The following is a 14,676-nucleotide window of genomic DNA, read 5'->3' on the forward strand; positions in this document are numbered from 1 at the left end:
TTAATTTCTCTGACCTTCTAATTCCCAGAGGCTTTTCAGGACCATAACTGAGTGCATAGAAGGACCCTAAGCACAGAAACACCAGGACCTCTGTAAGTTGTACCATCCTCGATTACTTCTCTCCAAGCCTTTGGGAAATAGTTGAGTTCTCAGATCCCCATTGTACATTTTGGTTCCTCATGGGCCCAGCTGAGCATTCCCCTGGCTGGACATTCATCATGCACCCCTGACACACAACAGCTGCATCTGTTGTGCCTTTAACTTGCTGGGGTTGGGAAGGATATTGCTGTTTCTGGCTCAGACCATACCAGCACACAGTGTGGGTGGACCAACATACTCCCAGGAGGAGATGCAGTTGCACAGCCTCCAAAATTCATGCCATTCCCTGAGTAACACTTGCATATTGCCCAGAACCACAGCCCAAGTTAAAACATTTCTGACTTGCAATTCACTTTGCAGGTGCATGTGACAGATATAACTCGTGCAATTTGTACAGAGCATTCTAAAATACCTTTGGTTTTGCTCAGCAAAGAAGATATACGTACAAGTGTACATTTCAAGACAGAAATACTGGAATTTAGACACATTTCCTTAGCCACTCTGGGATGTTTCTTAAAATGCAAGGCTTCTGTTCTGAACTTTGGAGTCTCTTTACATCTATTTAACTTTCCTACATAATGATTCATCCCACAACTGAATATATTCTGCTACAAAAAAACAATTCCTTCTCTGTTCCTCCCAAATAATTTTATCTCATTAAGTATCCCCAGGTTTTGTATTTCTTGACCAACATTCATTTCCTTTTCCAATGTCTGCTATTTTCCAATCTTACCATAGCTTCTCCTTGAAGCTTAACAGGTTAAACACTTTCCTGTTACACCAAATACTCTAAATTTCAGTCCCTGTAGTGTCCTAGTAAGTGAAGTTTGGGTCTTTAACTAAAGATAAGACAGAGGAAGGGATTTTTTTCCACTTCCACCAATTTTCATAGTACAACTACTATTCACCTGCATTACAGTTTTTAACAACCAGCTGTTACCTAAAGTGCAGGAGGGACTGAAGAGCGAGGACAGGGATATTACTGAAACATCTCACAGCACTTCACACTGAGAGCTTCACAATGACATCTGGAGATTATAGGTTTGGGACAGAGACATTCTTAGGGTAAAAATCTCTAGAGAAACCTGAGATGGCATGTATCTACAGGTTCCATTGACCATGCTGGCAACTAAATGGTTTTCACTGCAAACAGCAGCTTGGTCCGAGCCCAGGCAGAGCCAGTGCGAGAGCTGGAGGGAGAAGTCGCAGTTTCCAGGCTCTGCTTCTGTGCCAGCCTTTCCCACCTCCACATTACACCCAGACGATCTCACTGGGAGCACAGCTTAGCAAGGCAGGACTGCCAATCCCCACATTTGTTCATTTAATCTCATCAGGTGATTTCTTGGAAGCTATTTGGGGAGCATCTCCGTTCAGAATAAAGTATCAGACAATGGCTTCTCAGAAAAGAGCACACAAACAACCTCGCAGGTTCAGAGTACAGATCAAAGAATCTGATGCCCACAGATATATGCAATATATGCACGTATTATAAAAGTTGGGATTTAAAATCCAGTTTCACAATTTGGTGAAGAAATGAAGGTGTTTGACTCAGTTATTTTTAATGCCTCCGGACAGCAGTATTGCTACCCAGATACTCAATCCTCCTCCTGTCAGAAGATGCCGTGTTCCCATTTGCATTCAATTTTGATCTCTCCCAGACTTCTCACATCTCTCTGAATTTCAGGCTTTGGCTGAGAGCATTACAGAGAAAAAGGGATAAGCCATGCCACTCTCTTCTATTCTGCATTTCCCCAAACACAAATGCGTTCAGATCAAAGCCTGACACAGGCACAGTTCCATTCCTACACCATGAGGAATACCACTTCGTTTCAGGCTTGGATAAAAAGCCAATGCATTGCACAATTCCAAACTGTAAAGGCTTTGCCTCTCCCCTTTCTTTTGGCTTAGTGACTTCACCTCTTTTCCGTTCTCACCTTCTCTCTCACACATACACCTTGCAGCTACTTAAAATATAAAATAAAATATAAACTGAGGCTCAGGAGCCAGATGGAGACCTCATAGAAATAACTTGAGAGGAAAGCAAAGGGGAAGACAGCCAGTGCTTCTAGGACCAGTACAGAGATTTCTAAGCAAGCAGCTGCTTGAGAAGGCAGCTTGTACTTTTTGTGGGAACGCCCACACTGCCTGCTAGCTTATGTATGCTTTTCCATCATTTCTTATTCATTAATACTGCTGGTTTAAATGCCACAGTCCAGTGCTTGTTCTCCTTCCCAGGCAAGAAGATTCACATGGAAGGATGACAGTGTTGCAAGTGCCATTCTCAGAAACAAAGCATCACTATTTTGAAATTAAATGGTTAAACTGCATCAAACACAACACACAGCTGTGTAAAATGTGTCTGAAGAACTGAGTCTACACAGACTTCAGCCACTTATGGACTGACTGCCCAGAGTGAGTTTTCTTGGTTTCAAGAATATACCTAAATTATAATACTGTTTGAATAGGGACTTGATTTGTTACAGCCAAGTATCTGCAAACCTCAGCAGAATAATAATTGAAAAAGAATGCTGACCTATTCCAGTGGTTTTATTGCACATCTGAGGGCAAAAACCTCAGGACACACTATATCAAAGAGGAAAAAAATATCTAATTTATAAGTAAAGCCTTGGGGGTGGGGGGTGGGATGGTGGTTTTACAGAATGGGTTTACATGAGATTAACTATGAATTACCACAAGCTACACAGAAAGCAAAGTGGTTCACTTTCAAGTACCATGTAAAATCTGGCATAGTATTTATATACTTAAAATGCATGTCCTGCCTCATGGACAGCAGGCAAGATCTTTCACTGGCTGTTCAGTCTCTCAGACAGCTCTGCTCATTCTGCAGAGATCTAGGAATAATCTGTGGAAACATGCACAGGGTCTGCATCATCAATCACATCTGTCACATCCCCTCAGGCCCTGGAAATGGCTGTCAGTGAGCCCTTGGGATACCCAGGTCTGGAAAGGCTGCAAAGCAGCACTGATTTAAGACAGCCAGGACCAGGGATGCAAGCTAAGAGCAGGCCATGGTTAGCCAGCACCCTCTATAACAGAGCTTCACATAAGGACACATGCACAAAGCATGAGACATTACAGTTTCTACCTGTCTGATATGATTTAAAAGTAGATTTAAAAACACGTGGTAGGGTGCAATAAGGCATTAGGATTCTTCAGACTGAATTTAAATGGTCATGCTCTTCATCCTCAGCTTTCAGTGGGTATTAACACTTAGTAGAGAAAAGCTGGAGAGTGAAGCTCAGCAGAACTCCAGAGCTGAGCTTAGAGGTGTCTTGGTTAGAGGCTTTGGGACGACCCAATCAACTGGCTTTGGCTGCTACAGTGCAGGTAAACCCCTACTCCTATCTAGTGATGAAATTCCAATACTAAAATGAAAGGATTAAGTAACTGTCCTGACAGAATCGTGCTTTTAGGAGCCCTCTATCCTCAATCTGTCAACACTCAAAAGGCAGTTTAACTTGAAGCTCATAAAGGACAGAAGTCCTCCACTGAACAAGCCAACTTCTGTCCTGTAATATTCAATTTTCTAGGATCCAGCTGGCACCCTCTACAAGGCCCTCACCACTCCAAGCTACAAACACAGCCTTGGGATTCTGACCTGGGTGGATTTACACTGCTCACTGACTTCAGCAGAGCTGCACCAGCTGACACAACTTGTAGCCCGGGTATTGCCTTAGGGATGAGAAAACGACCGAGGTTTGCACTGAACCAGCATTTTTCAGCTCTTATTTAGTCTGCCTCCAAAATATCCAGCCTTGATCCTTCAGGTTTACCACAAGCCAGGACTTGGAATTTTTGTGGCAGTTCTCATTAAAATTGGGCAATAACCACTTAGCCTATTTCTATGGGCAAAACAGAGAAGCTGTGGTTATTCCAGAGATGAACTTACTTTTTTCCCCTCATATACTGTGGGGTTTTTTTAGAAGGTTACATCAAGAAGCTTTCTATTTAATTCCATCTTTTCTGTTTGGATAATCACACTTCATTTCACAAGATTCTGTAACTCTGATCATGTGCCTGTAAGGCTTTTTTTGAGCACATAAAATGATACACTTAAATTTGATTGCTAGACTAAAGAAAAAGACTTGGTGCAATTCCTGATAGATCAAAGAATCTCCAAATCTTCTAAGTGAATGTGTGGTTTCTCAATTATCTCTAAGTGTTCAGGTGACCACAGCAGTCTATGTTACAGACTCATGACAGTTATAGCTATATATATCCCTAGGTATGGATATATGTATGAGAAAGATGATATCCTGAGAAAGGATCATTAGACCTCAGTTTCCCCCTAAATCATCAGAGTCAGCAGGGGATTGGTTTGACTGATGGCACTCTGACAGCTATGAAAAGAGGTGAGCACAGTGTAACAAGCATGAGAAAATTCCTACAACATTTATGCAGGAAACCATTTACTCTTAGTTCAGTGTCTGAGTTTTTAAGGTATGTTTTAAATAACAGCTTCCCCTCCGCATCTGATCCTATGAGAAAGACCCTTTCTGTATATAGGACAGCAGAGTGTGTTGCCATGGAAATAATTATGATCTACTTAAATTCAACAAATCCAGCCTTATGGGGTATATTCCCTGGAGTATCTCAATTTAATTATTAATGTTCTTTATAAACAGCAACATCCTTCTGCTTTGACTGAAATCCTTACAAGCAGAATGAAAACAATAAACCTGGAAAGCAGCGTCCTTTGTTCAGCTGCAAAACAGGTACAATTAAACCAGAGAAAAAGCAACCAGCCTCCAAGCTACCCTGTCAATGTGCTTCAACTCAGACCCAGACAGATCACCTGCTAGCGGGAAAGTCTCATTCAGTGCCTGTGTCCATCATGCCCCAGCCTCTCTGCTGTGATCTCCAGCAAAAAACACCAGCTAGGATAGAGGGCTTTTTTGTAGAGGGACATGTTTAGTGGAATCTAAACACTGACCATCAACTTACTTCTGTAGAACCACCTGTCTTGTGCTCCTTTTCCAGTCTAACTTCTCAATCTTCTCCCATGAAATATGTGACTAAACCCAAAGCCTTTCAGCCTCAGGGCAGCTCCAGCATCCGTCTCTCTCCTTCACATGTCACCATGAATTCTGCAGGTAGGTTTTAGGAGCCAGATGGTGTTATTCAGGCTGACTTAACACGGGGGATAGTTTCTTGTGGATCACATAATATGGGTGGCTCACAGGTCCAAGTTTAGACATGCACAGAACATGTTCTCCCAAGTCCCCACCAGAAGAGACAGCAGGATGAGCAGAACCCTTCCATGAGCAGGATGAGGCTCAAGAACCTCAAGCTGCTTATCCACAGAAGAACCTAAGGCAGAGCATGGCACAGAGCAATCCTGTGGGAACTGCCTGAGGCAGAACAGCAATCTCATCACTAGGGCTGTTTGCTGTGACCTGCAGCCCGGGGGAGCTGCTCTCTCCAATGCTCACAGCAAGTATCAGAGCACTGGTGCTGAAGACATCGAGACAAAGGTGACCATGAAATATTGCGATGACCAGAGAAGCTCGTCTTCCTATCATTGCTCTGCTCTTTGCCTTCATCAGGTGTTTCCCATTTATTCTCCCTAGAAGGGTGTCCTTGAAATGCCACCCAAGATTCCTGCTTTCACTCCCTGAGTGCTCCTCAGGGACTGACAGTCAGGAGAGCTCTGCCACAAACATCCCAGAGCATCCCTGGACTTTTGACCTTTTGCTTGCAAATTTCAGTTCAAAACTCATATTTACCTTGCCCCTCCAATTCTGATCCAGAGAATGTGCCTCATGTCCACATCAGGGTCTATCACATGTAAAACAGAACTGGTAGCTTAGATGGACAGAGATTATCTCTAAGACTACTTTACAGGTACCAAATTAAGAAAGAATAAATAACTTGCCCTCTTCCCACAGGGAATTTACAGCACTGCTAAACCCAGTGTTCTCATATAAAATCTGCCCTTTCCTTGTATGAGGTTGGTTATTGGTCATAAGCCTCCCTCCAAAACACGAGGCCAGAAATGTCTGGCAGTTTTTGGCTTTCCTCTATAAACACTTACTTGGAAGTTGGAAGCAAGAAATAGAATAAATGAGCTCAACTGAGCTGAATGAAAGGAAGCAGCAGTATGAACTCAACAGAAGTGTTTCTTGTGTAGGAGCTGCAACTGTTTGTTGATGCTGATAGCACTGCATTGCCTGGTAGACTCACAGGCAGGCTACACACATTGCTCTGGCAACCCTGGGACCCATCCAAAAAGGCACAAAATTCCAGACATGAGGGGCATTCTTTGTAGTTCCTCACAAATAGGTTCTTCAATACTGGTTTTGTTGTCCTGTAAAATCTGCCATTTTGGAAACCAAAATATTACCATGGGCTCCGTAAGAGAAAAAGGGGAAAGAGAGACTGCAGCTTTATTGACCTATTGATTGATTCCTTCTTTGAAACTGGATGTTTATTTATTAACAATTAGTGCATTAGCAGTAAGGGACGCAGCAAGTAGCATTTGAAGGAACAAGCCTTTGCTAAGTGTGACACCAGCTGTCCCCCTGTCACTGCCAAGAGTAAATCTCCAACCTGACACCTAATCCTCTGCCTCCATATAAATGTGCATCCCTTCTGAAACATAATCCCTGCTCTTCATTTCTACTTACTGTACAACCAGCTTCTCTCCTTCTTCGGTGCCATCCTTGCCCTTCTTCTGGCTCTGTACTGCTTTTACCAGCCTGCAGGTCGCTGCTTTACCACGCAGAGCAAATAAAAGTCCTCTGTCCTCCCCTTCTCTTGCAAAGTGTGACTACAAGAAACAAAAAGCAGGGTACTCTGCCAAGGAGTTACGCCTGTTCCGAGGCTCATATCCAATGATGAAGTGGTTCTGTGTACAAAGTTTGGGAAAGTACCACCCATGTTTCTAGCTCTGGAATGGCATTCCAGGTCTGGAGTGTCTTCCCAAGTCCTGCCTGTGGAATGAGCAGGAGTGTCCTGTTATCTCAGTCATTCTCTTCAAAAGCACACAAGTCATGGGAAGATAAAACAGAGTTTTCATTTTGTCACTTCTTTTAGCTCCTTCTCACCACCCTGCTCACCATCTGTTTTGCCTGTATTTCATCCATTTAGATTTGGAGCTCCTCAGAGCAGGAATCTTGTCTTACTACATGCATGTGAAATGCCAAAAAAGAGCATGAACTCTGTACCAGTAATGGTGTCACAGAGGTATTATGAAGGAGCACAGGATCAGCCTCATAAATGATTCACCCAAAAGGCAGAGTCATATGTATTCAGAGCTCATTTATTTTTCTATTACTAAGAACTTAGGAGAACCAACGAGAGACTAACCACCATCTAGGTGCTGTAAAATAAAAAATACTGAGACTTGCTTCCCCAGAGTTTGCAATCTAAGTAGCATACCAGTGATAACAAAAGTATGTGGCACCTTCCCCTGCAAAAAGCAGCACATGATTAACTTCAACAACACAGGTGATTTAAGTGAGATTTTGGCACATCAGTGTTTTGCTCGCAAAGAGCCCGATGACATGGATGCATCCCTTCATTAGCCATTTCACCTCACAAGACCTATCTGAAATCTGAGTGGCCCTGATCAAGTCAAGTGGACAAGTCAACAGAAGGAACTCTAGACTAAGATCCTTGCTACCTAATGAGGACATAGAAGGAATTTTGTCATACAGAGGTTTTACAGCAACCCAGACTGGCCAGTACTTGTGCAGCACTCAGGTCTTCATCCATCTTTATGATTAGCCTGAAAGTTCCCAAGATACCATCCCTGTCTGCTGAGAACACGGAAGCAGAAAGGCGAATACAGTGCTCAGTACTCAGAAGGAGTAGGAGGCACATCCTCCTTTGTCCCATCTGTACCAAGCATCTCCTCTTGACCCAACAGCTCCCTGTGCAACACACTGCCTCTTCTAATGGAAGCTCCTTGGAAATGCCAGTTTCCCTCTCAATTGCAGTAAGAACATGGAAGAATGTTTCTCAACCTTTCCTAATCACTGGACCACCCAAACCTCTAAAGGGAACACAAAGCTCTTTTTGCACTGTTGCTTAAGGAGAGATGATGTCACACAGAACTGGTAAAATGTCAAAATATTAATATTTTACAAAACTTCAATTCGGTAGATATAATTACAAAACTTGTAACTAAAAAAATAAAGTAAAAAATTGTGTCTTCTCTTTACATCAGTCAGTACATAATTGCCTGTATAAGGGTTTCTGTTTCAGAGCTGAAACATTTCCATGGACTGTCTGATGTTTTGTGGACTGCCAGTCATCCGTGCACCACAGGTTGAGTACCTTGGATATAAATCTCGCTGCTGGGACCAGGAAACCAATTTTAGGCAGTGTAATGCCTGACTCAGTTGCCTGAATTAAGCAGTCTGGCTGTTGCATCCTACTGTCTGTGACACAGAGGATCTGGAAGGGAATAGGTGATCATTCAAAATACTTCAGCCTTTAGTTGTTTAACTGCTTCAGGCAGCACGTGTTTAAGTCTGTAGGTTTGCTCTATCCCTCTCACACCCGCCACAAATCCATAAAAAGAATCACAAACACGTTTCTAAATTCCCTTCATCAGACTCCCTTTTATTAATTTATTGACCAAGGAGCCTGGAGGAAATCTTGTTGCCACAGATTTTCTGTGGAATATTGGACACATCACTTGACCTCCCTGTGCCGCAGTGCACTTACCAGTACAATGGCAGTAAAAACCATTATGATGATCCAACACTAAATTAATCCTTCTAAGTGCTTTAATACAGTGAATGGAAAGGGTCCTACAAGGGCAAAATACTGTACTAAGGCAGCTGCGAAGATCAAGCCCCTTGGCTATATTCCATGACTTCCAGTTTGGTACAACGTCCTTCCTTACCACACCAGGACCAGCAGGATCTGTGATATGCACACAGGCAAACCTCCCCTTTGGGGCCAGGAGCATTTCCAGCACATCTGTGCTTGGGCAGGAAAATCTGGGTCAGGGCTGCCAGAGCAGGAGGCAGAGCTGTCCCCTGCAGCGTGATCACAGGGTCACATTTCATACCAAGGGCACGGCAAATGTCGCACCTGCGCTGGGCACTGCTCTGTCACTTACTGTCACCAACAGGTTCTGCCCCCTCAGCAGAGCCAGAGGCTGCAGCAGAGATGTACATGGTGGACGGAGCCACAGAGACCACGTGCTCTTCACGTGAAGGACAGCAGCAGTGCAAGGCTGCAGCACGTTTTGGAGGGGTTACATCACCATTTCTACAGTAAAGTTTTGTAGCAAACTCTGCAGGTATGGCAAGTGGTCTGCCCTTCACACTTCCCAGCTCCAGAGCACCTGAGTCTACTGCCAACTTATCCCACAGCCTTAGCCAAGAGCTCAAGCCACACTTTGGGTCCTTTGCTGTATTTTCAGATAATTTTACATTGCTGCTATGAGGCCTTTACAGAGCAGCAAATACCTCAATCCTTCACCTCACCTGCCAGCACCAAATAAATAAAGCAGCTTGTAAAGAAAGGACTTTCACATATATGACACATATCAACTGAAACACTAATGCTGACATATCAATAACCAAGAGCTCGGGGCTGTGCTGTGCTTTCATGAGGGCAGCCCTCGCCTGCTTGAGTGGATCCTGTCTCTGCCTCTCATAAAGAAGACACAAATTATCATTTCCTACCATTAGATAATATCTATGATATGACTTTTCAGGTTCTGTTTCATTCATAAATTTCTTGAGGCTTCTCATGCACATGAAAAGCAGGAGGAGGAAAGATCTGCTAAGTTTCTCTAAAATGGAAATTCCTTACTGATGTAAAGATTAAATCTGTGTCTGACTCAGTAGCACTATGGATTGACACCAGCTGAGGATGGGGGTGGTCAATCTCACACACCCTTGGTAAAACAGCATCACAGTAACCAAGAAAGAGAAAGCTGGCAAATTGTGACAGGGAAGAGAATTTCACTTATCAGTTTAAAGAATTCTTTGGTTTCTCTTTGATTTTGTTCAGACCTACCTACTTCCAGGGACAGCCAGAAGAAAGGATGCCATCCTCTTTCACATCAAACCATAAGAGATCAACCAGGCCATTACTGATATTTTGATTTAAAAGGAAACAAATGCAGGCAAAAAAAGCATAATTAAGGCTGTGGGGTTTCACCATTAAGAACATATTTAACCATTTCATAGTAAGTTACTATGCACTTCTAAGCTTCTCACAGCAGGAATTCAAGTGTTTAAGTAACACAGTACCATCTCAACCACTGATGATCTGTCTGATCCAGCCTCATTCCTACTGACATCTCCTTCCTCTGCCACATGTTCCAGAAGGCTTTCAACAAGCAGTGTGATGTGCCTGACTTTCAGAATCTCAGTCAAAACCTATATTTCTGTTTTGCATGATCCCAAGCACAAAAAAAACAAGTTCCATGTTTCTGAGAAAGGACAGGATTTCCACGCCAATACAACAGGCTGTATTTACATATACCACTTTAAACTCCAAAATGCCTGCAGACAACAGCCAAAAAGTAGAGCAGACCAGTAACCTCCTAGGATTGCCAGTGCTGTGCACTGTAACTGAACTGGACAGCAATAATTAAGACACATCCCAAACCCTTCTCCTAGAGAGGCCTCCACCACTCGAAGCGAATAGAACCTCCTGTGAAATGAATAACAATAAAGTGCAGATGGTAAGACACGCCACTCGTCCCTTCTGGTCGGTCTCAGGAAAGATAAATTCAGCACAGTTCATTACACTCCACAGATGAGGAAACCAAGATACAGGTGCTCCAGGATGTCCTTTGAGATGTACTCAGAGATGATGAATAAAAAAGGGGCTGTAATTAATCCACAAGTAATGATGTTATCCAATTCCAGTTATTGTGAGAGACACAGGAAAAAGTAACTCCAAGGTGCAACAATTGCAATTACAGTGATCGCAGACCCCCCTTGGTGGAAAAGTCACCTGTGAGCCACTACCATGAGGAAAAAAAATTCCAATTTTGTTCTCACTGAGGTCAGTGAAAAAAAAAAAAACTACCTGGGACCACAAGACAATGAGAACTGAGCTCTTAAAGGAAAAAGATATCCAAGGACAGGATTATCTTTTTGTTTTGCATTTGTACAGTACCTATTGCAGATCCTAAACATAATAAAGTCTTCAGCTTTAACACACAGCTATGGCAGTATAAGATGCTGCTCTGAAGTTATGGTTTCTCTTCTGGGGGTTCCCAACACACAGCTCTGCAGGCAGAACAGAACCAGTCAGCACTCTGGATACGAAGCCCAGACACTAAAGGTGAAATGAGGTTTGCAGTAAACTGCCTGACTTCCCACTGAAATGGGTGAGAAGTGCTCACAGGCTCTTCTCATTCAGCAATATTTTAGAAATAGAAATTGCTAGGACAGAGTCAGTAAAAAACAAATTAGAGACAACAGAAGCAGCAAAGCACCCAAGATCCAAAGCAATGGTTTGCCTTTTCTTTTAAAGCCCTTTCTGTTAGCTGAGTCATATCAGACATAACCCCTGTGGAGATCAGCAGAAGTCATAAGAGCACAAAGCAATATTCACAGTGTGACTAAACCACACCACAGCACTTTCCTCATAATCCTTATCAGCTAACAAGATTTAATGAAAAAAACAACTAAATAGATAAAAGCAGGGGGGAAAAAGCACAAGCAGGTGGCCATTCTACTGAAAGCACAGCTATCTGTACTGATGGATCAACTAGTGATTCATAATGAGATGGGGAAAACCAGATTACATAGATTAAATCTTTGTCATGATCCTAATCTGCAGACCACTGTACACTAAGGAGTCAGTGATCCACCTAAACTAACCTGGATGGGTGGAAGTCTGTGCTGTGCTGCAGGTGTATCCTGGCCTGTATGTCTGGCCAGTGTGGGGATGTACATACCCCTTGGATGCAGGATCAACTCACTCATCACCTGAAATTAAACCACCTGCCTGTCCTTGTTTGCCTTCATCTAAAAGTGTCTCCTGTGAACATCCTTTTCATTTGGCAGTAGAAGTGATGAATAGAAATACCTTTAGAAATAAAAAGAAAATGCTCTGAGAGCTGAAAAGACAAAAATGTAAGGTAACCTTTCCACAGACAGATCTGCATGGTGTGCTGCATCAGACTGGAGGGCTTTTCCATGTCAGGCAGCCTGGGGTTTCCAGCATCTTATGGAATGTAAGATTATTTATACTCTCCTCTTTTTCTTTGCAATGTTAGCTCTAGCAAATGGTATTTTAAGCAATACTCTATGAAGTCCAAGTTTCTTGCTGGGATCATAACAAATCATCACTTCCTGATGCAAAATACTTGGATGTATGGAGGCATAATAAGCAGTGCAATAAAAGTGGTGACCAAGCTTAGCTTGCCCTAGGTTTCCTTGCAAAATTCTTTTTTAATTATTATTCTGGTTACTAAATTATTAACATTTACACTGCGTATTCAAATTCTTATTTGCTATTGAAATCGTAGCATAACAAATAATTGGTACTGCCCTCTACACAGCTGATTTCATGCTGTGACATGTTATTCGGACAGCAGGACTGTGTGGTCAGGTAATTACCTGACTGGTCAACTGCTCCCTGTCCTGCCCCTATCAGATTTTCACTCAGTTCATGTGTCTTAGATGAAATGACCGTGTATATGTGCATGTGCTGAGACAAGTTAACTACCATCTCTGTGTAGACATTCTTTGTTCTTGAGCATTAGCTGGGTAACACAATGACAGGGTTTTTTCAAAGTGAGAATTAGTCTAGTAGAGAAGAAAGAAAAGCTGCCTTGGACAATACATGCTATCTCTCATATTGCTGGCAGAGATATCTGCACAAGTTATACTGTTCAAATTAAATCTTAAATATTTAACACGCTTTCCCAGAAGGAAGTGCAAGCCCAATAATGGCCAGCAACAGCTGCAGCTGAATCCAAATGACAGACCTCCAGCAGCTAAATTCAACTCTAGAGCCCCCAAAATCTCCATATCTGACAGCCACCCAATGTCTTAATGAGCTAGCTAAGATCAAGGTGAGTTTTCCTTTTGATGTTTCATCTCATGGCAAAAGAGACCTTGAAAATGCTTTCTCAATGCTGGAACTATGCTGATGGTGCAACATCATGCCACGTTTCTTTCAGACAAAGAAAGTGACAGGCCCTCCCAGACCCTCTACAATAACTTAAGAGCACAACAGATGACCTCCTGAGTCTGCAGATATAGGTATGAAACACGTAAAACTGGCAAATGTTTCATCTGATTCAGCGTACTAATCTCACCCTGCCACATTTCCAGAAGGGAGATCAGCCATTCTGCTGCCCCACCTTAAGCCTGTAATCCCCCTTCCCCGAGAATTTTCCTAGTGGCATCAAAAATGCCCTTTTCTCAATAAACTTCTTCTCAGGTTGGGCAGATGAACATATACCTCGAGCTTAGTCCCTTTTCCCCTGTTGCCTGGGAAGAATTTTCAGGGAATCGCTACCATGTATTTCCACCTAGAGCACTTCCATCCATGGAAAAGCTGTAGGACGAGTGCAAAGACCCACACGCTTCTTCTCTCAGGCTGACAGGTTAAAGGGAAATCGACACCGTCTTTTGAGAGGGTGGGCGGCAGGTTGCAAAGAGGAAAGGAATATTTGATATATCTTTTGCAAAACAGAGGGAAGAAAGCGGTGGCGGCGGCCGGGAGACCCCGCGGCCGCCTCTCCCACGCCCCCTCGCGAGCCCCCAGCCGCGCCGAGCCCGCTAACAAAGCGCCGATGCCCAAATCCACGTCCGTTTTCCCACCCGCGGATGCTCCATTCCCCCTCCCGACCCCGAGCCCGTCCAGTGCCGAGCGCCAGGCGATGCCACCCGCCCTCCTTCTCCGCTGTCACCTTGCGCTGGTACAGCGCGGCCGCGCTTTGCCCTCCACCCATCCAGTGGTTTTCCCACGCTGGAAAATCCCGCCTGACCCACCTGCCTCCCCCGCCGGGCAGCCGAGCGCCCTGGCCCCGACAACAACCTGCTAAATTTAGCTCAGTGTCCCCAGCAGGGGCGAGCGGGGCGGGCGGCGCGGACACCGCGCACACACACGCGCGGACACGCGGGGCACAAGCCGCAGGTGCCGAGCTTGTGCAGGCAGCTACTCACACCACTAGCCTGGAGATGATCCATGAGACCATGGCGCTGCCGGGTGCCGCGGGGCTGGCTCTCCCGGCTGGGAGGGCTCGCCCGGTGTGCTCGCCCGCCGCCGGCCGCCGCCCGAGTGCGCGGGGCGGGCGGCTCGGCCATCCGGCCCCGCAGCCTCAGCGCAGCCTCACTGGCGGCGCCGCCCGCAGCCAACGCGCAGCCGGGCCCGGCCGCCCACACTGGGCAGGGCCCGCGGCCGCCCCCCGCGGGAGGAGGAGGAGGAGACCCCCAAGCTCCCCGATGCCGACCCCCGGGAGGGCGAGAGCTGTGGGGTGCGGAGGGAGTCCCTGCCCCACCCGTGGCATCGTGCGGGTTACGCGTGAGCTTCAGCACCACCGCAGCCGAGCAGGGCACGAGGGAAACCCTACGGACTGTTCACATCAAAGTAAGGGCAAAGCTGAGGCGCGGGCTGTTC

General features: G+C 44.8%; 1 protein-coding gene across 9 annotated transcripts in view; it reads right to left on the bottom strand.

Moving 5' to 3' along the window:
- Nucleotides 1-14,394, bottom strand: part of REEP1 (receptor accessory protein 1) — a 68,608-nt gene extending 54,214 nt beyond the window's left edge. For 6 of the 9 annotated variants that reach the window (XR_010430303.1, XR_010430302.1, XM_064653489.1 and 3 more), the window contains exon 1: nt 14,223-14,394. Coding sequence is in view for 7 of the 9 variants with exons in the window: in XM_064653489.1 (XP_064509559.1) it covers nt 14,223-14,254 (32 nt within the window). In the remaining 2 variants the exon portion in view is untranslated. The remainder of the gene's footprint in view (nt 1-14,222) is intronic. The other 3 variants (XM_064653493.1, XM_064653496.1, XM_064653495.1) reach the window with 3 other exon arrangements.
- Between the last annotated feature and the right edge of the window lie 282 nt (nt 14,395-14,676).

Source organism: Pseudopipra pipra, chromosome 4 (assembly GCF_036250125.1).
Source record: "Pseudopipra pipra isolate bDixPip1 chromosome 4, bDixPip1.hap1, whole genome shotgun sequence".
Taxonomy (NCBI): domain Eukaryota; kingdom Metazoa; phylum Chordata; class Aves; order Passeriformes; family Pipridae; genus Pseudopipra; species Pseudopipra pipra.